The sequence below is a fragment of the Crassostrea angulata genome, chromosome 5, assembly GCF_025612915.1.
Source record: "Crassostrea angulata isolate pt1a10 chromosome 5, ASM2561291v2, whole genome shotgun sequence".
Taxonomy (NCBI): domain Eukaryota; kingdom Metazoa; phylum Mollusca; class Bivalvia; order Ostreida; family Ostreidae; genus Magallana; species Magallana angulata.
In genome coordinates this window covers 11058887-11083593 of record NC_069115.1, presented here as the reverse complement: position 1 = coordinate 11083593, position 24707 = coordinate 11058887, and the positions used below count along the sequence as shown (strand labels likewise).

At 32.1% G+C, this 24707-nt stretch overlaps 2 protein-coding genes across 2 annotated transcripts; both read right to left on the bottom strand.

Moving 5' to 3' along the window:
* Nucleotides 1-5639: 5639 nt before the first annotated feature.
* LOC128185010 (sushi, von Willebrand factor type A, EGF and pentraxin domain-containing protein 1-like) lies at nt 5640-11752 on the bottom strand. Its single transcript, XM_052854681.1, has 6 exons — nt 11686-11752; nt 10457-10624; nt 9431-9592; nt 7638-7796; nt 7211-7372; nt 5640-6790 (listed from the first exon to the last, which is right to left on the bottom strand). Exons 2-6 carry the CDS (start codon nt 10551-10553, stop codon nt 6504-6506), a joined length of 867 nt encoding a protein of 288 aa, XP_052710641.1. The 5' UTR covers nt 10554-10624; nt 11686-11752; the 3' UTR covers nt 5640-6503.
* Nucleotides 11753-12246: 494 nt separating this feature from the next.
* LOC128185003 (uncharacterized) lies at nt 12247-22995 on the bottom strand. The gene is made up of 7 exons (XM_052854676.1): nt 22817-22995; nt 21804-22103; nt 20779-20904; nt 19279-19377; nt 15822-15917; nt 13741-13958; nt 12247-12753 (listed from the first exon to the last, which is right to left on the bottom strand). Exons 1-7 carry the CDS (start codon nt 22872-22874, stop codon nt 12493-12495), a joined length of 1158 nt encoding a protein of 385 aa, XP_052710636.1. The 5' UTR covers nt 22875-22995; the 3' UTR covers nt 12247-12492.
* Nucleotides 22996-24707: the final 1712 nt, after the last annotated feature.

Sequence of the window (24707 nt, the reverse complement as noted above, 5' to 3'; positions counted from 1 at the left end):
TACTGAATTGAATTTTTTAGATATTTATTTTTTACAAAAAACTGCAAATTTTCGCCTTTTTGACATATGTACAGTTTATTAATCATTAAATCTTTTATAATCAAACATTTTCTGTTAATTTGAGTGACTTTTTCCAGGTGTGTTATTCCACCTTAAGGTATCCGACCCATATTGCGAAAATATCAGTAAACTTTATGAAGGAATGTATTTACAGATTTGTTAAAAAACATTACCGAAGGAAATTAAAAATATGGCAGGTTTTTTTTTTAATTGCCTCCCTCTAACTTTAAGATATTCATGATAATTAGACTTAAAACAAATAAAAAAGACACAAACAGAGTATAATTATAACATTATATTTATTGACATGATATGTTAATGATATAGAACAAAAAATTAGAATGTTCATTAAAAATTGACATTAAACACATTGAACACAAAATAAGGATCATGGCATTTATGGATTTTATATCATTCTGCTGCCCTTTAATATTGATCATGTCAATATCTGCATATGTTTCATCATTAAAAATGAAAACACAATGTCTCATTTAAAAATAAAACAAGTAGGGGTCACATCTCAAACATTTAAGATACAGCATGAAATAAGCTAATTTTAGGCCAAGATTGGAGTAAATCTTTTCTAAACTATTATGAAATATAAGCTACATGTAAATATTCCAAAATATATCGATAGAAATTTCAAAATATTTTTTAGTTTGTTTTTTAGAACATCATGAATATATCGTAATACATACATTATCTAGAAGTTTGGGCTGCGCTGAAAATTAGGAAGCTAAAGTAACAGTACTCTAAAACTAGTGAGTTATGAAAATTGTTCATTTCCTTCTTGAAAACCTTCCGCCACAAAATATAGTTCCTTACTAAACTCTGTAAAAATATATTTTTTTAAAAACAATTTTATTCAATAAAGGTTATTTGGCAAGGTAAAATATAAATATACTACTAAAATTAATATGTAATGCAGAATTTTCATGCCAGGTCTAAGGAAAGGTACCGTATTTGTTTATAATGGATTTAGATATCATTAAAACAAGTCAACTAACGTTAAAATCTACTGGAGATGCTGGCGCAAGGAATACAAGGGCACGCTGACCACAAATCTTTTTTACACGACTTTGGAGAGGCTGATATCGGTAAGCACTACAAAACTTATCTTTCTATTTTTAATATATGACTTTTTTCTTGTTTAAAACTATACCAAATCCTTACTTTCTAAATTTTATAAATATCATTTTTTAGGTCACCTGAGTAAACTCAGGGGAACTATTGCTATCCGGCGTCGTCCGGCGTGCATGAACAACTTTTAAATTTTTAACTTCTTGAAAACTACAAGGCCAATATTGATACCATTTTTAGTGTGAGGCATCCTTATGGTAAGAGGAATCCAAATTGTGAAATTCGTGGCTCTACCACCCCCGGGGCACCACAAGTGGGGCCAAATATGCCCAAAAAACCCCAAAGTTTTAAAAAAAAATCTTCATCTCTACTCTCACACATGTGAGGAAAAAACTGGTTGCATGGTTATGATGTCCATGAAGCCTTCTACTAAAATTGTAATATTCATGGCCCCTGGGTCAGGGGTTATGGCTCTAGGGTGGGGCCAATATGGCAATAAAGTAAAAATGTATTTAATCTTAGAAAATCTTCTTTTCTACTCAAATATATATTTGTTCAAAACTAAATTCATGATTATGATGTCCACGAAGCCCTCTACCAAAATTGGGAAATTCATTGCCTTCTCTACTCCCATAAAAAAGTTAAAAACTAAATGCCTGGTTATGATGTCCATTAAGCCTTCTACAAAAATTATGAAATTCATTACCCCTGGGTCAGGGGTTCAGGCTCTAGGGTGGGGCCATTATGGCCATATAGTTAAAATGTCTTAAATCTTAGAAAATCTTCTTCTCTACTCCCATATATATTTGTTGAAAACTAAATGCCTGGTTATGATGTCCATTAAGCCTTCTATCAAAATTATGAAATTCATGACCTCTGGGTCAGGGGTTCAGGGTCTAGGGTGGGGCCAATATGGCCATATAGGGAAAATGAATTGAATCTTAGAAAATAATCTTCTCTACTCCCATATATAAAACTTAATGAGATTGTAAAATCCGCGAGATGTGCTTCTGGCGATTTAACGCGGACATTAATTCCTCGTGTTTAATTAGGAATTTACAGTATTTTTCCAAAGTTCATATCAAATTGTTTATGTAAAATTGAACGTTTGATCAAGCTGAACAATAAAAACATATATTAAATGCAAAAGCTCTTTTATAGAGAAGGGAGGGGGTCATCCGAGTGATAATATAATTTCCAAGGAAGGGGGGGGGGAGTGTTCCAGGCGGTTTTAATCGTCGCTCCATTAAACACAGATCGCTATCATCAGCACCGCTCCGATGGACACAGATTGCCGTTATAAAATTCTTTATAATTTTTGGGGGGTTTCAAAATTATTGTAGGGATGAGCACAGTCTCTGTATCTTAATATGTGCATAAAACTAATTAAAGTATGTTTGTTTCCTATTATAAATTAATCGGTGAAAAAAATCTCTCTCTCTCTCAGTTCATCCGGTTATTAAACAAAATAAAGATAATGAACCAAAAATGCATGATTTAATTTGATAATCGGTTTAAGGTTTGTATTTTTTTTTTCAATTTTCATTATTTCTAACTCTAGATCTGCTAGATACATGTTAAAGATGTAACATAACATACAAAGTTTAACAACATTTAAAAAGTTCCAAGTGCAATGTAAAGGCTTTTTGTGAAAAGTTCAGACTATTCACTATGAGCAAGTCTAAGCAAAACTATATCACAGATAGTATAGATGTAACTTGTTTAGTTTATCTTACCCTTTTTATAGAGATCAATATACTTTAATATAATTTAAAGTCCCAGGGGATGGTCGTATGGATAGTCCGGGCCATTGTGCGCAATATTGCACATACACCTTCATGGAAAATGAAAGCAAGAAAATATTGTGCATATTAACCATGGACAAGAGGATGACAGGGAAAAATAGTTGTACATTAGAAAAAGCTTGCTTCTAGAAGGTTTACAGTTCCAGAGCGGGATACATGTTGTAGAGGTTGTCACCGATGCATATGTACAAATGTAATTTTTGATGAGTAAGCACATGTATAATGATTTTAACTTATATGTAATAAGATACTGCTATATTATACTGATACTTTAAATTTTAATGAGTTAATTTTTCAGTGAAAAAATAATTGTTTTTTTTTCAGAAAAAACTATCCTGATATCAAACATTCCTTCGAAATCTGGCATGGGTCCAAGAATCTAGGCAAAAAACTGTTTATGGTACTTGCTGCATAGCACATATTGATTTATTTTAGTGGTTACTTTGACAAATTAACTGATCTGGTACTGGCTTATAACTGCTAACTAGTAACTAAATTTCAAACCCAGTGTGACAGTAATGATTACTAAACAGATATTTTGCATACTGACTATACTTAGCCTTAGCATGTATGGTGTGAACTTTATATGTGTTCCAGATTATGTCTGCACAATTACATGTCCAATACATGTACAACATTCTGTGATGCCCATATGAAACATAGGGAATGAGGTTTTAACCTCATCTCACATTAAGAACAAAAACCAATAAATTAGAAAGAACTATATATGATAAGAGTTAAATTTGGCCCCCATAATTTGCCATTTTTTAAGTGTTTCGGGTACAATAAAATGTAAACTAATTTTATAGAAGAGTTGATATAGAATATATTTTTCATCTATTTATTTGATAGGCCTGTGGCGAGACACAGATATATTATTCTAACTACGCAGAGTATAGTGAAATTAATAGCATTATCGTAGGCTTAAAGCTCGGTTATATAAATGTCAACAATACGGTGTGTCGACGATATATTTCGTCCTCTGGTTTAATTAATTTTCATTCTGGAGTAAAAACATATATAATATTGTAATGAAGACCGTCTTCCTGCCTTTAAAATTTCGAAAAAGGACTAGGAAACCTATACCTTTAACGAAAAACGTTAAGATCATATTAAATAGAATGTATGACCTGATATTTTTTATTTAAATTGGGCTTTCTTTTTTTTTATTTCCTTATTTGGCCCTGCTCGTGGTGCCCCGTGGGTGGTAAATCCTAAATTTTACAATTTTCCTTCCAATAGAAATGCTTCACATCAAAAATGGTAACAATTGGCAGCGACTTTATTTCGCGATTAACTGCCCATAAACTGGTTCGCGACGACTAATGTTCGCGACAAAGCCTTATCCAGACCTGTTTTCTGTAGAAAAGGATTGGTTCGCGGCGAGAAGTATTCGCAACAACAAGGCTCTCGCTAACTTCGCGAAAATTTCTCGCACGCGAATTAAAGTTGGTTTACAGTAGTTTGTTATAAATAATTTGACTGTTATTTTCAATGCATCTTCATTTTAATTCTCCAAAATCGTTTTGGAGTGATTCTGCGATTTTTTGCTACATAGCGGATAATATGGGAAGCATTTTATCTGTGGTTAAGGCCTGTGGCGAGATACGGATATATTAATCCAACTACGCAGAGTATAGTGAAATTAAAAGCATTATCGTAGGCTTACAGCTTGGTTATATAAATGTCAACAATGTCCTCTAGTTTAATTAATTTTCATTCTGGAGTAAAAACATATATAATATTGTAATGACGACCACCTTCCTGCCTTAAATATTTCGAAAAAGGACTAGGAAACCTATACCTTTAACAAAAAACGTTAAGATGATATTAAAGTAGATCCAGTGTTCTGTGACGTCACACTTTTTTGTAAAACTTTGAATTCTTTAAAAATTGTGCAAGATAGTTTTATTTATTTTATATGAATATAATCACGTGGATGTAATTAGAATTATTGGTAGATTCAAGATATTTTCGCACTTAATTTTATACTAAATTTCCAAATGTTTATATATTTTATCTATGCAAAGGGGAAATAACTCTTTTTCTGACTTTCCTCTCAGTTGTACGTCTAAATGCTATAGTTTTTCTTATTCCAACGATTAATTTTAAAATAGTTTTGTAATTTTAGTTTTCTGATAAAGTTGACATTAAAATTAAACAGGAAAAACAAATTTCTGCCTACAATATTTTACTTTTACAAAACAAAAAAATACATTTTTCTAATGCTAAAATATGCTTTAGTTTATGTTTATCTGGCATCTCAAAAAGTGTGATGACATGCATATTTTTGCTAACAATTGATGACATTTAAGTCTATTAAGTCGAAATCAGTTCGGTTTTTCAACTTTCCTCAGAGAATTTTACGAGTATGGAGCTACCTTAAATAGAATGTATGACCTGATATTTTTTATTTAAATTTGGCTTTTTCTTTTTTTTTGGCTTATTTGGCCCTGCTCGTGGTGCCCCGTGGGTGGTAGATCCTGAATTTTACAATTTTCCTTCCAATAAAAATGCTTCACATCATAAATGGTAACAATTCGCCTTGTAGTTTTCAAGAGATGTTAAAAATGTAAAATTGTCAACGCACATCACACGACGATGGACGAAGACCAATTGCAATAGGTCATCTTAGTGACTCAAGTGACCTTAAAATCTCTTGAAAAGTTTCAATTTTGTTTTAAACAAACTAAATAAATATTATTTTTAATGAAACATCAATCATACAGGTCATACACATTTATTACAGAATACATTTTGCAAAATAATCCAGATACATTAGAACCAAGAAATTATAAAATTAAATTATAAAGAAACAAGAAGGAACGTTACCTTTTTATAACAGCTAACTTGAAAAAAAAATCAATCAAAACCAGCGCTTACCTAACATACAAGCCAGAAAAAATAACTACGCTAATTACACCAGTAATAGCATTGTGTGAAAGAACATTTATTTGATATTAATAAGGAAAATTTACTTTTCCAAAAAATGTATTTTAAATGTCTAACTTTTTGTAAGTTTTCTCACCCGCAGAGAAAATTTTAATTAAAACAATGTTACTATTATATGGACAGAAATTGTGGCAGCGATAGTGATCGACCAGTATGAATATGATGATTTATTTAGAATTGCTTTGAACAATATTCCCTGTCGATTAAAAGCTGAAATGTGCCAGCCATAAAATTGGTTTAGATTGTTAACACCAAACAAGAAAAAATGTATTAAAGACAAAATGACGAAAGCAATATTAGTACACCATTTATTGCTTTTAAACGGGGAAAATAATCATATCTAAAATTACCTGTTATTGTGTCATTTGTATTGTCTTTTATTTCTAAGTGCACCATGTTTTGCTTTTAAAAGGGGAAAATAATATCTAAAATAACTCGTTATTTTGTCCATTTCATTTTCTTATATCCCCATTATTGTCAGACCAGACCAGATGACATTCATCGTGTATCGCAGTTTAAGTTCAATATTAGTTTAATTGTATTTTCACTTGTATCGCTTTATGCATTTCATAAATTGAAGCTTATGAGAGCTCTTTTAAAAAAAATTCACTCATTTCGGGGTTTTGATTTAGTTACTTGCGGAATTTTCCCGAAAACGTATTTACAAATCCTTAACACATCCGGCAAAACAATAATGAGTATTGCAATACATAAAAGAGCAACACCTGATCCACCAATGGCAATTGAGGCAGGGCGCGGATCATAAACACTACTCAGGGTGCGCAGGTAGGCATTTGTGGTTTTTTTATCAATCAAAAGATCGTGCTTGATTTGCTTGATCCATCGTTGTAAGGTCTTGTTGTCAATAATACTTCCGACACTGCCTGAGGTATCTGTAAAACATCATAACGTAAAGTTTTCATTTTCTTCAAAGTGTCTAAATGACTACAACAACAACAGTGTGAATGCAAAATTTGCTAATTTTAATGTTCAAAATTGCATGGAGCAGTAGAAAGGATTTTTGCACTTTTTGCAGACTGACTATTTTGCAAATTACCATTGGCACGTAGTATGTTACATCAATATGAAGTTTAAAACAAATAACTGCATATTGCATAGTGATTTTTTTTTTAAATTAAACTGTCATTGCTTTATAATTAATGATATTCTGTTTATCATATGATACATTTAATTGAGAAATTTCTTGCCTTGAGAAGCTTTAATTGTTATCAAAGAACAAGAAATAGAAAAGTAGCCTGATAATAAGCTTGTATAGTACAATACGATTATACATGTATGATTACAATAAGTACTTAAACACTGGAAATCCGTGAGTGACCAAGAACCAGCTTGACAGAGTAGCCTGTTGTTTATGTTACTTGGAGAGAATCCATAGTGACAAGCATACATAGCCCCATCATCGTTTACAAGTACATCTGCATTTGTTATGTTTGGTGCCGGCCCACAGGATAATGCTAAATTTGAATATATTAATTTTTATATATCTGGAATTGATACCTTCTCGTACATCTTTCACAGGTTGAAGCTCTGCCATTCAGGGTTAGTCAACTAAATGATAACTGAATGGTCTGGAAAGGTGAATGAATGGCTTAGCTATGCCATTCAGTCACATTTCAGTTGACTGATTGGCAGATGTTCATCCTCTTTTTATCAAATATCTCTTCAGAAATACTTTTGAATTATTTTCATTTTTATAGAGTTTATAAACGTATATCTTACCATAGCATGAAAATGTCGTCGTTTGCCAAACAGACATGGTACAGTTAATCCTGTTACTTCCAGACATCGAGCGATAACCTTCCCGACAAGAGTACATTGCTCTGTTGTTAAATCTCATCACTTCGGCGTTTGCTATGGTGGGCGGGGCTCCACAGATTTCTATGGTAAAAACATTAAAGTGTAAGAAAGATACACGGCATAGATATGTTTCAAACATTATATAATATTTACGTCTCCCAAGTATTATTCCCTCTATTTCTTACGGAAACTTATAGTTAGTTCATAGCTCTATAGAAACAGCCAGACTGAAATCTGCACGCCACAGTTATCGATTGGTCGAAATCTACAGCGGCTGAAACTGACAAGAAAATGACAGGACAGATATCGACAAGCCCTGTTTATCGATTAGTCCAAACCTATAGCGACCTAGGAAAAATCACAGACTGCACGAAATAATCATGACGATGTCAGACTCAAGGTCCCACAGGAGATGATTTGGCAGTTTATTTTAGCTAATTTACTTACGTACATTACGTAATTTAGTGAATTTTACTTACTTTTCCTAATCAATTTATCGATTAGCTTAAAGAAAGATGTTAATATAAACAATAAAATGCTTTCTTTGATGATTCATTCGGGTTATGAAGGTAGTGATCATTGCAGAAAAAAATTACATAACCTGCTAACGCGGGTTATGTATTTTTTCTGCAATGTCACTACCTTCATATCCCGAATGAATCACCAAAGAAAGCATTTTATTGTTTAATTATCAACAAAAATGAACGTGACACGCAAGACATTTGCTTATAAAGTAGTGATATCATTTTTAGATGAATCCGTTAGCGTGTAATTTGATTTAAATTCATTGTTTTGCTTTCTCTTATTTACATGTAATAATTCCTCTGAGTACTTTTAGTTACAATTAAAAGAGAGCTACATATCAATATATACAAATATATTATTCTAAGTTTTCCAGTTTTGCACATATTTTTCGATGCAATATATTTTTATTCAGCCACTTGGCATTATGTCCTTATTTTGTTTATAAGGGATTTTTTGCTGTTCTCCAGGAACTTGTGAGTTCACACAGACAACTTTATCACAAAGTATCATCGTAATGTATCATAATGTATCAAATGTAGATAATATGATTTTCACAAGAACATTTTATGTTATATTAATGAACTGTATATGGGAATCGTATATAGGTCATCGTCTGCAAGAATGTAAAGTAGAGTTATGAATGCAAAACAGCAATAAGGAGTAAAATGATTCTCATTTACCAAAATTAAGTGCATCAAACTATTTGCTTTTCATAGATGTATAAAATGTTCATCATGTTTAATAATTTCCGAGACCGAAACCAAAGAAAGCTATTTTATATAGCCCATGTAGCAATCAATCTAAGAATTGACCGTTTGTAGCATTGAAAAAAGTTATATAACCCATTAAAGTAGGGTTCTTTAAAAACAATACTTATATTATAGGTCATGAATTTAAAATGGATGACGAATGGTAGGTAATTGGAATATAAATATTGAATTTGACACATATAGGGTGTTTCAGAAACAATCTCGATATTTAAGCTCATTAATTAAAAAGGAATGACGAATGGTTGGTAATTGAATTTGACACTTCCTCAAGTATGCAATCAAAGATCGTGTGTTTCATATAATTACTGTCACAGACAATGACGTCATCTGTATTCTACTGATATGTCAGCTCTTTAATTTGAAAATGATGACGAATGGTTTGTAATTGGAATATGAATATTTGATTTTACATTTTCTTACGTATGCATTCAAAGTTCGTAGGTTGCCAAATGTTGCCGCGACAGGAAATGAAGTCATCTGTATTCTCCAGCTGATAATACCCTGGATTACAGAAATATCTAGCCGTGTTGTTCTCAACCGTCACTTCTGCGTTTGTAATGCCTGGTGGTGATGGACACACAACTAAACATAATTCTGTACATGTAAATTTTGGTCTTTACTATATGTAATATTTGCACAGAAACTAACTACATATAAATGTACGAACAATGCACATTAAAAATTTTGAGTTATCTATAACTTAATATTTGCAATTAAATGCAAAGCAATTAGTTTTATGTTTAAAAAATTAACGTTTTAAGCTGTAAACAATACGGTAATTTTGAAATTTTAGCATTATTACACCTTAAATTGAACGTAAAGGTTCTTAAACATTTATTTTTAAGACAATTGTATGAAAACTTGAACAATTTAATTTAAAAAACATCATGTTAATCAATAAAATGACGAATATTGACGGTAACAATTGACTAAAAATGTACTTGGTACATTCCCATATGCTTGCAAATTATGTTCATCGTGTTCAGACCGTTTCGCGTATTTAGACCAAGGTGCATACGTACCGTACACATGGTTTAACGTTTTCACTCGTTTTTGCGGAACACAGGCGTTTGTTTTCCTGTACTCAACCAGTTGGGTTTTTTGTTTTAATCATTAGACCAAAAAGGTGACATTTGACAACAACTGGCTGTATAAATAAGATACTGAACTTTAATAATAGAAAAAACGAACATGATTGATATGTGCTCTGTTCACAATTAATAAACTTTTTTTCATGTGTTTCTTTTCGTCATTTCAACTGCAAACTACGTTTGTTAACCGTTGTAGTACGAACCGTGTCCGTTACAATAACACTTTTTAAAACACTAGCCGTGATATACTTTTTTTTAACCCCACTGGAACGTGCTCTGTCGCCTTTTTTCACAATCATTTCCCGATATTTGACAGAGAAATTATATCTTAACCAAAATAATCAAAAACGCTTACCATTACAGTTCATGTCTGATGACGACCATACGCCAGAGATGCAGTGTATCACCGAGTTATAGGAACTTGAAGCGTATCCTTGCATGCAGGCGTACATGGTGGTACTACCATTGGTAAGTCCGGTGTGAAGCTTATGTGCATTGGGAATGTCATCAGGAATGGGACAATCTGTAAGAAAAAAGTCAAACTAAAAAAGATGATTTGTTTCATGTTATTAAGGCGTAAGGGACACCTGTCGATATTAATGTGAATAAAAGTACAAAACCATAAACGTCCCAGCAAGAATCGAACTGATGACTTTCACAGTTCACGCTTTAAGCTATCGAACTACATGTATGCAGTTGGATGAAAATTTAGGAAAAGAAACAATTTTTAAATTTTTGTATGATTTTTTTTTTAATAGGAAATACGTCACAATGAAGAGTGTCTCATACCACTTAAACAATGTTAAAAAAGATGACATTATTTGGTAAAAGCTCCATATTTAATACTTACACTTTTTATAATAACTTATTTTCACATGTAATATTAATAATATGAATCTGAAAAACATCATTACCAACGCAAAGCAAAGGAAGAGATTGATGTTTCTTTAATTGATAGAAAAGTTAATTTGATGAAAAGATAAAATGCAGAATACAGTTGTTTGAATTCATGTTTGAAATCTTGTAACATTTAAATGCAATGTGTTTCAAAAATTCATACGATATTCTTGTATTAATACTTTTCAACAACAAGGTTTGGCAATAGATCAAAAGTAAGTGATACGATAGATCAATACAAATGTCTTTGATCATTTCCCGTTAAAAGATAACTGAAGAATTTTCATGAAATATTATATAAATGGTGCCTGTTTGGGAGTGTAAGACTAACAGTTGAAAAAGACACCCCCAAGTAAGCCATTGTCAACCTCGCTTCGCGTCGGTTAACTTGGGTGTCAATTTCAATTGTTACCTTTCCAAATAGGTACTATTTATTTAATCATACTGTCTATTTTTTAGGAAAACAATACTGACTTCTCTAGGAATGACGTGAATTCTACAGCGAACTGTACGCGCAAATATACGCGCATGAAACAATCCGTTGTGTACCTGTTGCCAAGTGTGTTGCTAAAGCTGAGGGTAATAGAACGGATTATAAACCGCTTCTAAACCAATCAGAATTTTAGTATTTAACATAAAAGTGTAATAAGATAATAAAAAAAAAAACCATACAACATTCTGACTGACCTGTGGGTGAGCAAACGCTCGTCAAAGACGACCACGTCGAGACACAGTTGTCTGTTCTGGAGCAGGGTGAACCTTTTAAATGAAGTCACATGATTTTCAGATGTCCTATAGCCAATGATTTTATCAGCAATTAATGCTTATGCAAATTTCCAAATAGGTACTATTTATTTAATCATACTGTCTATTTTTTAGGAAAGCTATTTAGTGCTAGAAAATCCCAAGATATTGCAAACAAAACGAAACCATGCGATAAGGACGACAGCCGTTATCCCCTTTGCTGTTTAATTGTTCAAGAAAAGTAATAGTTGTGATAAAGTAAATACTTTAAAATTGAGCCAATAGGTACATGCCGCCATCAACACAGATCTAGAAAAATTGACATTTTCGTTATGTGACATGTTAATAAATTTCTTTTGAACATTATTTGAGCGTAACGAGTTATAAATCTAGCAATAATTTTTATTTTGAAAATGCATGATTTCTTTTAGTTTAAAATACATTTTTAGGCTGATGTTAAGAAATATACAACTAAATGGCGCTAAAATATTATTAATTAAAAACACCGATCATGTTAAAAAAATTTATCGTTAAAATGATAAAAAGACTACAGAAAGTACAGTACTCGTTTGTCTTTAGTTCCAAAAAGCCATTAATTTAAAAACAATCTTTTCTTTTAATTGATTACACAGCCAAATATTAAACAAAAATATCATATTACAATTTAGGATGAGTTTTAAAATGTTTTGCTGCTTTTTTTAAGATACGCATATGAAATGAATACCTAATTGTATATCATTTTACACAGAGTCAGTACACACCATCGACCTCTAGGACCTTAACAGTGACCTCTACAATAGAACCCTGCTGGCTGCTTTCTCCATTTCCCCATTCCCCGCCAACATAGACCAAAAAAACATTAGATGTGTCTTTGTCCGGCCTCCATAGAAACACTTCTGTTTCTGTGTAACCGTATATAATGGCGCCGTATCGGTCTGATGATGTGTCAATCATCGCACTTCCACCGGCGTAGAACACGAACCCGGCATTGTTTGGTGTGAAAACTTTCACCTACAAAAACAGCAGACGACAAACGAATTTCTGGTCTATAATTAATAAATATATCCAAACGGATACACTCAACTGTCACACTGATGGACACAAATGTAATTGCTATTTAAGTTTTAATAAATGACACAAAGTCCCCTGAGCCTTGAAAATTCAAAAAAAATAAAATACGCCAGAAGGAAAGAACAAAAGGGTGTAATATGCAGTTTTTTTTCTTAATTTTTTTGGAAGGGGGAAGGGGAAGGGGCGTATCTAGGTTAACTCTTTGTCTCGGGAACACAGCTTATCCAGAGAGGGGGGGGGGGCTTAACAAGACTAATTATGAAACAAGACTTCTATTCACTTTAAAGTAATGATAGGCATATGATATCACCGGTCAGCGTCGTGTTCATGTTATGCAGAAGCCTTACATTACATGTATTAAACATAGTAAAACGGATGTATCTCACTGTTTTGTTGATTTTCGAAATAACAATGAATAAGCTTTACTATAAGTAGCATAGTGAGCTTCCGCCTGAAATTCTTACGCTTGCAAAAAAAACGTAATTTGAATCATTGTGTAACTATATAAATGATATATAATATCTAGTCATCTACAATCTGTAATCAAAAATTTACCCGACATTGCCTTGCATAGTTAACATAGAAGTGCAAGGTGCAATGCGTGCACAAATATTTGCCAGTTGCCTCATATGGACACACCTGTGTATAATTGAATAGTTTAATAAATAGTATTGTATTTTATTTATTTTCAAAATCAATGGACTGGTGTATACAAAAAATTTGAGGTGAATTGTTATCTTTTTTATTTTTAAAAACAATAGCCGGAATAATTTATATGCCTACAGGAAATATTCTTCTGTCGAAGTTCTCCTTTCTAATTACATTTGAAAAAACCTGCGCTTTAAAACTTCACTTCACTTCTAAACCGTGTAGATTAATATTTCTTTTAAAATTTGTACAAATTTCTTTCATCAAATTGAAGTGCACCTGTACAGAGACTATCGTTGAAGTCAGGCTGTATGGTGAATCAAACTGAACATTGTCCACCGTTGGAAACATTGTATTGATGTTGTCTTTATCCATCATGAAGGTTCTTGAAAATTTCTTTTTACAGGAATCAAGTAGCCAGGCTTGTATGTGTAAGGTACCAGATGTGTCACCGATCTCTTCAGACCCCCAACCATCACGTGCACACGCCACATAGTCTAAATAAAAGCTATATTTAATCTTATTTACATAAATGCTATATAATCGAGTGTCATATTCAGTAGTACATTCTCACTGTATAACTCTACATAGACGGAGAGTCAATAATTGCAATAATATCTCGACCAGAAAATATTCACCGATTTTAATGTTCACCGGCTAGAAATTATATCTAGAGAATAGTCCTTCTTAATTAATTCCTTCTGATTTGTTGATTCGTAAACGGTGACGTAAATATATCCTCGCAACTCCAAAAAAAGCAAGTAAACTATGGACGCGCAATGCCACGGTTTGTTATCAAAACGGATATAAGGATTTGCAAATTATTGTAAGGAAAAATCAAGTACAACATTTCACCCCTGCGAATGTGTTCGGAATGTTGCTAAGTATGTAATAAATCCAGAGGTGCTCGAATGAAAGGTCACGAGACTTCACCGAGATTTGTTCAGTTCCTGTGAAATTTCGAGCGGAAGTATAAGTGTTCGGATAATATTCTCAAAATACGTAAGTACTGGTCGATTTTCATATCATATCCTACTTTGATTTATGTTAAAACATCAACATCTTTTAAGATGTATGTCTTATTTCACCATCAAGCGGTTTTTTAAATTAAACGATGATACTCGAAACAGAGTTATCGTTCGTGTTCAACCACGTGTAGAGTGGTTGATAATATAAACATTGGGTTGCTTAATAAAATCATACACATGTTTGATGCGTGTGGTGTGCAATACCATGTTCTTTTAAAAAATAATGGGTGAATAATTTGCATAAAAAAGCCATTTTCAAGGAACATTCTGCATAAAATAGTACAGTCTGTTTCACTATTAGTGTTATTACTAAGTCAGGCGCGGATCGAAAATTAATTCTTAGGGGGGTGTCTACTACGCATGTTAATTGTCGCAACAGCAGAAAAAAATGTATTTGTATTGTCACATTTATTTCTAGGACACATTTTACCCACCAATTAATAAAGATAAAGTTTAAAATCAATAAACCTATAGAATTTATATTTGACTACAAGTACCTAGATTCTCTAAATAGACTATAAACACGAGGCACGATTTTTTACTGCGAAACTGAAAGGGTCAAATAAAACCACGTGATTTAAATTGAAATGACAATAACATTCGCAGGGGTGATTTGTAGCTTAATTCCTATAGGCGGCCGTCGGATGATCAACAACGACCATTTAATGCCGACGATATTTTGGAAAAGGATTTTGCTAAAATTCAATTAGTGAATTCTTTGTTGAGCTGAGAAAATTATGACGATCCGTTGTTGTCTTTTTGTTTGTTTGTCTTCATAGTACAAAACAAATGTAGACCATTTTTTTCGGGCAACATTGGTAATATTATCCCTCTTGGGACGAATTTATTGCTTGCGTCCCTCAAGGAATTTAATATGATCAATATTGCCAGAAACCCCTATCAATACTCTTATTATACAGCACTGGGAAATTCAATTTATTGGAGCTCTACCTCCGCATAGCCCGGGGCTTAACCAACGACCTTTGGAACCAACTCTCCTAGCAGTAAGCGCCCACCGCGCTAACCACTTAGCCATCTAAGCAAGACGAAAAATCGTGTTTTTGATAACGTATGTAACCTAGCTAGCGCGTCGCTGGGATACAGGCTAAACGACAAATTTGAGAGAATTTGAACGATACACATTGCAAAGGCATATACGTATAATAAGCACATTGAAAATTAAAAATATTATCATTTAAATGATTATTGATTTAGATCCGTTTTAATAAAAACATTTATTTCAAGTTCAATACAACAATAGAACTTTTCTTTTAATAATCATTCTTCAGATAACTTTCATTCAAACGTACACAAATCAGAGAAAAATCTTACCTGACATAGCCCAAATCTTAATAGCATTGTTATTAACTGCAAATATCGTTCCGCAAATAGATTGATGTGTTTCTCTCACTGAACTGAAGGTAACACCTACAAAAGCAATATCAGTGAGAGTCAGTTTTGCATGTAGCTTTCCCTTTTAAAAAAAACATCAAAATTGTAAGGAAAAAATCAAAGCACTGCACATATTTTCAAAACAGTCTCAACAATAGGAAAGCGTTTTCTGAAACAATATTCATAATCCATTATCAACCTTAAGTTGATAAAAACTACCTATTTGCAGAAATGGGGTTATCTGTATGCACTATTTTGCAAATAAATACCCAAGTTCAACAGGTGATATTTAAAAAAAAAGATTATCAAACATTAAAACCAGAGAAATGTGCTCATTTTTTATATAAGCAGAATTGTTCAAAGGCTGGTATTTTTTTCTCAAAAATTATCAAAAGTTATTAAATATCAAAATCCAAGTAATATGCGCATCTCTGATATATGCACAATTGATCTGCAAAAAACACCAACTTCCTTTTTTGTAAATATTGAGGAGTTATCCATATAATAGGTGTGCTGCTCTCGTAACGGAATAATATGTTCCGTCCGGTTTGGTTTTTTTGTTTTATCGGTAATGGCAGCCATGTGCTTGGCCTGCTGTTTTTGTTCGCATCTTTTGTGGAATTCGGCCTATCTAAGGAGTAAGTTTTATTTTATTCATGTCAATTTATGTCCATTATGATCTTGTGTATCTAACGATGTCATGCAATATCTCTTACTTTGTTTAAATTCTGCAACTGCGTTGTTTTGTGTAAGCGCGTGTTCGCAATGTAGGATAGGCATAGGCCTGTTTAGCTAGCACGTTCTAGTCACCCATTTATCTGTGTATATGTCGTCGGGTAAAGGTTAGTCATATAACATTCAGTATTGTCAAAGCTTAATTACTGCCATATTTTTGGAAATTGTTATATTAGACAGATTTTGACTTTTATTATTGTACTTTTCAGTTTTTCACCCTCTCACGAGGTCTGGAAGTAATAAAGCAGATATACATCACAATAGGGGTACCCTATACGCAATTTTATGTGGAGATTAACCAAGTTCACTGCAGGTATTCCTTTCAAAAGTTATCAAACATCAAATTAAAGTCAAGTAAAATTCACATATCTGATATATTCATAATTGGTCTGCAAAACAACGATTTCTATTTTGAAAACTGTAGGAGGAGTTATCCGTACAATAAGGAAACTCTATGTGCAATATTATACGGACAAAATGAAGGTCAACAGCTGTTTTTCCCCCCAAAATCCAAATAATATGCACATCTCTGACACATGCAGAATTGATCTGATTTGCAAAACAGCAACTTCACATCCAAAAAACTATAGGAGGAGTTCTTGTTTTTTATCACATCAAAACGTATTTAAGTAAATTAGAAGTAGGTTTATTTGAATTTAGTCTCTAATCTTCGTGAACAAAACTGTTTAAAATTTTAGATAGAAAATTGTGGAAACCAGAAGACTAAAAACCCGAGTTTAGCTAAATCGGCAATTCAGATTAGTTATATATAACGTTATTAACATGCTAAAAACTTCTAAAGTAAAATCAGCTAACCGATCTGAATCTAATATTTCAATGCAATTAAAAAAGCAACTTAATCAGCACATCTTACATGTAATTTATCTTAATTAAGGATAGGAAGAATGTTACAAAAATCAATATACTGTAGATTAAAGTATACTCCTTCGAAAAAAATGAGTCTTTGCCTAGTCATTCTTGTATATGTTGGCATTTTCAAGACCACATGCTGGTATAAAGATTAAATTGGGACATCTGAAGCCCCAAGACACTGAAGAGATATTGATGGGATAAGGACAGACTCTAATCCTGATAAAGAAATAAAGGAGTTTCTTAGAAATGCTTGATGAAAAAGCCCTGACCAGGTTTGTTTGTTTTGTTTTTGTTTTTTTTTTGTTTTTTTTTGGGGGGGGGGTGGGGGTGGGGGAAGGGGTGTTTTTGTTAAGTGACCGTCTTTTTTCAATGAAAATTATATTTTTTTTAAAATGCAATATACCAATTGTTATTTAGACACAAACGTTTAACAAGAGAGTAAAGGTTAAATTTGTTAAAAAGTATCTTTTTTTCTTTTTATTCTGATTTAATATCCTATTTGTTTTTAAACCATTCAACGTGTTTTACGCGAGCAGCCAAACGTAGATAAAAATATCTTGTCTACTTGTTTAATAAAATATGCTTGCAGTCATGACAAGCTGAAAGTTGATTTAATGTTGATTGTTTATGTTTACAGAGAGGAACAATGTACTTTGTGATCACCTAATGGATTGCCCTTGAATATTATAAAACAAAAAATTTGATATAAAAGAATAAGGTCGTGCCCATTGTGTACATTTACATGTATTATCATATTTATAGTATTTCCCCCAAGAATATTAATATTTATATAAAATAGTGTGTATTGTCGCTATAAAGCCATCACTTACGCTCTTAGTCGGGGATATGAAACAGAGATGGAACAGCCATATTTACTTATTATTTAGTTAGCTTCCGCGACAAAAGATATAGTGCAAGAAACTTTGTGAAATTTTTTTTTTATCAAGGAGTAGATATATGATAATGGTTGCTTTCAAAAGTACATATTAAATTGGTTATGCAAGATTGAAAGTTTCATTTATTCTTACAAAAATGAACATACTCAAAACACGTAGAGCCTTTTGTATTTCAGCTCATGGCGCATGAATTAGCAAAGCGTATTCATAGAAAATTGAAAGTCACAGATTTCCAATGCAAACATAAGGGTGAAAGTACTTTGAATGTAAATTATAGTGTAATGAACTTTTCGTAGCTTGTTGTTATCCTCATATAATTAAAAATATCATTATTCATTATTTTAAAAAGCTACTGCTAAAAAAACTGAAAATAATGAAAAATTTATATTAGAGTTTTACTAATCAATGTACGTAAAAAGGGTTGAATTATTGATATTCAATCCCGGACTGTTTCAGCACTGTCAATTTGACTTAAAGCTGAACACCGTTCGAAAATAGGCACTGTCTGCCATACATGTATTTCTCTCTCACCACCGTTATTCCTACAACCCCTATATAAGCTGCAGACCTCTTAGCATTTTCAAAGGGGCATGAACACGATTTTGGTCTAAAATCGTTTCCCAATTTTGATACTTACGATGCTTCAGAAAGGCATTTTTAATAGTCAACCGAAATTTGAGTGTCATGTGTTGAGTTATAAGCGAGTTACAGAGCTTGAAATTCTTCGCTATATAAACAAAGCGTTTATTTACATTTTGAACGTTAAAGTAAAATTTGTCATTGACTACCTTATGCTTCCCATGTTCGATTTGTTACTATATATTACAATGATTTGTTACTATATATTACAATGATTTGTTACTATATATTACAATGATTTCATTGACTTATACCTCCCGCATCGGAAATGTAACCGTTTGTCATCACCACTTGCACCACAACCAGATCGGGTACTGTTCCCAGTCCATGGCTGATTGTCTTGAAATTAAGACCTATTAAAGAAAAAGAGAATATCTCAATTCAAACTTTTGTACGCTTTAAGGCACAATTGTCATCTGAGCTGAGAGAACTTGAATGTTGTGTTTCTATTTTTAATGTTACAATGCATCAACAACGTATTTCAAATGGTTACAAAAAAGTGAAAAATATCTAAAATATTTTCACTTAAAATCGTTACCATGCCCCTTTGATCTCTTGAAAAATATATTTTTGATAACAATGTGTTATTTTGGAACAGGAATTAAAGCACTGTCCTAAAATGCCACACTTAATGTATATTGTTCTGGAAATTAATAATCGTTCTTTTGTATAAAATATAAAAGTAAGGGTGAAATTATCATGAAAATTATATTTAAAAAACTTTCAGAATTTTAACTTGATTAAAGAATATGTATCTAAGCACTGAAATGAAATGAGTCATTATCCCAATAATTTGTAAATCCATATTACTGTTTCTAATATATATATATATATATAATATTGATGAAATAAGTCTCCCTGGAATTAATTTCGTTTTCTTAATGTTCGTTCTTTATTATACAAGATGTGGTTTTGGTTTCATGCACTATTAAGTATTGTTTTCCCTTTAAGGTTGTATGGGACATTGATATATAGAATATTGATGGGGATAAAAGGACATTATCATTAAAATACAACTCATTGGGCAAGAATTTCTAATTTCTGATTTACAATACTTGACAAGTAAACATGATCTAACAATGTTGGAAAAGAAAATATTTATAAAATTATATTTGATTTTATTGTACTTGTACGATATGAAGCACGTCACAATATGGAAGTGTCTCATACCACCTTAATTTCACGGTCATAATCAATATTATATTTCAGTTAAAGTAAAATCACAGAACGCTTTGTTCCGGGGTCTTGTTCATGATAAACTGTTCAACAGGGTATGAAGTGTCTATTCATAATGAATTGAAACATATTTTATTCATATTTTCAATTAAAGCTAAGAGTTGTGTGAAAGAAAGAACATTTTGAGAAGTCAATGAACCATAATTATTGTAAAACCGTCTGTTTTTGATCTGGTTCGAGCGAAAATTAAAATGGTTGTTTGTGTGTAATATATGTTAACATTAAGCTTTTAAAATTAAAAAAAGTGAGAATTGCTGAAAAAAGTATCGTTTGCAGGCAACATATTGATGTCATTGTGTAACTGAAAGACAAAACTTAACATCGCCGTTATATGATGAATTCTTGTTAAAATTGATACATGTTCTGATGTGAAGTTTAAAACATTAAAACTCAAATAAAGCTTGCCACGGACATGTGTGTTTCTTATTTCAAAATAAATTTTTAATGGTCTTTTGGGTCAAAATAAGCGGCCCAAGCAAACAGTTAAAATATTAAAGAGAATTTTTACCGTCACTTACTCGATGAAATGGTAGTTCCTGATGAAGTAAAGTTAGCTTGTGGAAGATCACATATGCCCCAAACTTTAACTCTGACTTCACCCATTACGTAGTGAGCAGAAAATGGTCCAGTAAATAAATTTCCACCTATTACATGGATAAACAGATGATGTATTTCAAAATGTCAAAATGTCCGGACCACAGTTTAAATTCTATTTTTTTTTTTATTATATGTAGTTCTTTTATACTTTGCCCCGAATTTTTGCTTCCATCACTTTCTGCTTGATATTTCGATTATAAATACCTTTGTGCTCAAACTACGTTCATCCTCAAATATGAAAAATGTACAGATGATATGTTTTGATACTCTTCAGGTTTCAATACACATCCCAGAGTAGAAAGTCTACGGGGATTTTGCATTGCATCAGCCATTAATTACCTAGGTGATAACGTTTGAAAATCGCGCGAGGTATCCCGAGTACTTCCGAGTGGAGAAAAGATGTAAACATTTCCCTTATAGTTCTCCGTAAGAAATTCGTTTTCGTTGCTGTGAACTTTTGAGTGAAAAATTATAATTTGTCGATGAAGATATCGTGGGTATTTTCCCTTTTATTGATTTCAACAGTATTTCTTTCACAGGTATGTGTATTTTTAAAAATTCATCAAAAAGCTATAGAAGCAATAACTTGGGACATACTATAAAAATCTATTGAATTTTCAAACTCTTCTTTTAAATAACAAATTGTCTTATCTAAATCCTTATTGCATACAGCATCCAAATGCCCTTGTTGCTGTTATCAATATTTATATTACTCATATGGTTTTTAAATTCAGTTCATTAGTTGTATAACAAATTGTGGTCTCATCAAATTTCTTGAACCCTAAATGCAATGTTTATAAAACAAAAGCCAACGAATTAACGAATTGTTTGGTCTATGTCTGATCAAATAGTTAAACAAAGTATCGTTTTGATAACTTATAGTTCTGTGTATAATTAAGATAGTTATTCTTTTCAATCTTTTATTTCATTTTAAATGGATGTATACCTGAGTAGATAATGCCTCCCTTATTTGTATTTTCGTCACGAACAGGAACGAAGATCTTCACGTGGCGTTCGTTGTAAAAGTAAACAACACCCCCGTAAACGTTGTCTGAGTCATCGTCACGTTGTGCGGATCCCGATGCAGGGAATATGACGTCATTTCCGTTTTCTCTAACTTTGACTTGCACCTCTACCTTGGCGGGTTTGTCTTGTAAGGGATGTGGAATCATTAGAGGACTAGATTTCTGAGCTTCAATAGGATACCACTCGCTTATATGTAGCGAATTTGTACATCTTAGAATGACTGGATATAAAAAAATATATAAGCAATACTTGCAACCTTTTTTTAATCATGCGTTATCTTATTGCAAGATAATTCTTTAGGTAACAAACAAAAAGTGTGCATATCAAGTGTTTATAGTGTTTATATCAAATGATATGAAAATTAAACGCTATTTATATTGATAATTATGAGCAAGCATTTTTTTTATCAGCAAACCCTAAAAAAAATCTTTTTCTCGGTGATTTTTTTGTTTTTTGATATAATTCTCAGACTGTTAATACAACGTTTTACTTTATTTAAGTTTAAGTGATAGCTATGAAAAAGTTAGGTTTTATATTTTACGCACATCATTGAACTCTAAACAAACCTAAACTTATTATGAATAATTCAAAACAGCTAAAATACCTAAGCAGCCAAAGCCATTACAATTTAAAAAAAAAATCATAGGCAGGTCCTGAATTTTAATTTACAGGGGCACCAGTTTTAGAAATGAGGTCTAGAGTCCAGGGCAAAGCTCTGGTGGGGTACAGGCGGTGAAGCCCCCGGAAGCTCCTAGATTCTAGAGATTTTGTGGGGTGAACAAGATGTTTTCAAATTTAGGCTTTTGTGATATAATATGATCATTTTCAAATTTGGTAAAGCGATCCTTTGAATTGTTCAAGTAATAGTAAAAATAATATGTAGTTATCTAAATTTTCAGTTTTCTGAATAAAGCAATGTTGAATAAACCTAACCTGCTACGAATACGTAAATCCATTCATTTAGACTCATTTTCCAAGTTCCAAAAGCCATCACAATTAACACGTTATGATTGCTTTAGCGTGAGACTTTAATACATAGTTTTTATTTCGTTGTAGCTTCGAACAGAGTTTATCTATATACTTATTGTGTGATGGTTATTGATCGTGTTCTCGCCCTTATAATATGTGATGCATAACACTTTCAGTGATATATTATCGATTCTGAAAAAAGGAAACGTGGGCTATTGTATTTGGTAATTATAACGATGACTGCTCAAATTGAATGGTTTATATTGTTCTTGCATGAAATGCTTCACATGAACCTTTATTTACTTTATTATGATCTTAAAGCTGAACATACAACTTTAAATTTATTCATGAACCAGTTTAGTTTCACTCTAAACTATTTTGCATTTGCGACTGTTGTCCCAAAAATTTTTTTCGCGTACATACGAGAAGAGATCTTTATTACGAGTTAATTATCTCGTTATAATGAGAGAAGAAGTAATAAAAAGACCTCAGCGTTTAAGGCGGCGCATCGATAACTAATTAGATATATTAAAGACCTTAACACAAATCCTGTATCGTTGTTTAAAGTGTATAACATTAACAAAATCGCAAAAATGTAAATACACTATTTAGCAGCATCGGAAATGTTCATATGATCATGATGAAATTGATGGAAGTGAAATGTAAAGTAACCCCAACTAATAGAGATAAAAGACAATATGCTGAACGACACTTTTTGTTAGGCAACAAGCAATTATATATGGCAGTCGGCGGATCGTTTGTTCTTACGAGAAATGCAAAGTAAATGTGCACTCAGCGTACATTTTCAAATAAAGTAATAGTTTTCCACTTTTCGGAAATAGAATGTGAATCTTCACATGACTACATTGGCTTGCACGTGAAGGATTTGATAACGACGTAAAGGCTTGCTATTTTCGATGACGCACTGTAAAACCTGCCAATATTATTTTTTCTCAAAGATAAAATTCAGCACGCATTTGATTTTTCTTCTTCTGTATTTTTTAAAATCTATGAGAGAGACATATATAGTCTTATTTGAACATATTTTTAAAGGAAGTGAACATGAAAAATATAATTGTTGCTTAATAAATTTTAAAAGCCTTTTGAAACTTAAAAATGAGGTCTGTTACCTTTTTGTTTATTTCTATCAAAAGATTTTATCAATTTAACACTCTCAGTGAAAGGTTTATGGAGGTAATCCATTATTCCCCAGCATGCATCTGTTCTCTGACGTAGATAAGCCACATTGCTGCTGGTGACTGGGTCAATGTTGGAACTAGGCCAGTGTTTATGTACAGAGTTGATAAAAGTTACGAAGAAAAAATATGCCTTGATGTGAAGAAAAATTTTGTGTACTGTCATGAGAAGACAAGGATTTAGTATATTTCTATAAATGAACCTCAGATAACTATAATAAAATTTATGATTTGTACAAAAATTGAATATAGATAAATTAATTTGTGAAATATAAGACCATCACATTCCAGATGTTTTGTACTACGGAGATGCATGTGGCAGTCAGTGTTTACATAAATAAAATGCTGTTTTTAGATTTCAATTTAAATTAATATAAAATTGTAATTCCATTTTCTTTGTGGGGTTTCTTACCGTTACTTTTTATTTAAATGCCCTGGAAATTTTTCTGGTTTGTTTTTTTTTTATACATAAGATCTTGATGATAGTACGCCGGTTCTGTTTATGCTGTCAGAAGAATAACAGGACTAAGACACTTTTTAAAAGTCAGGATGCTGTGCAATGCACCTTGTGTGCTCATTTATGTAGCACACATAATGTTCAAACTCATAAACAAGAAATTCCCGAGTGCAAGAAAAAATAGGTCACAATAACACTGATC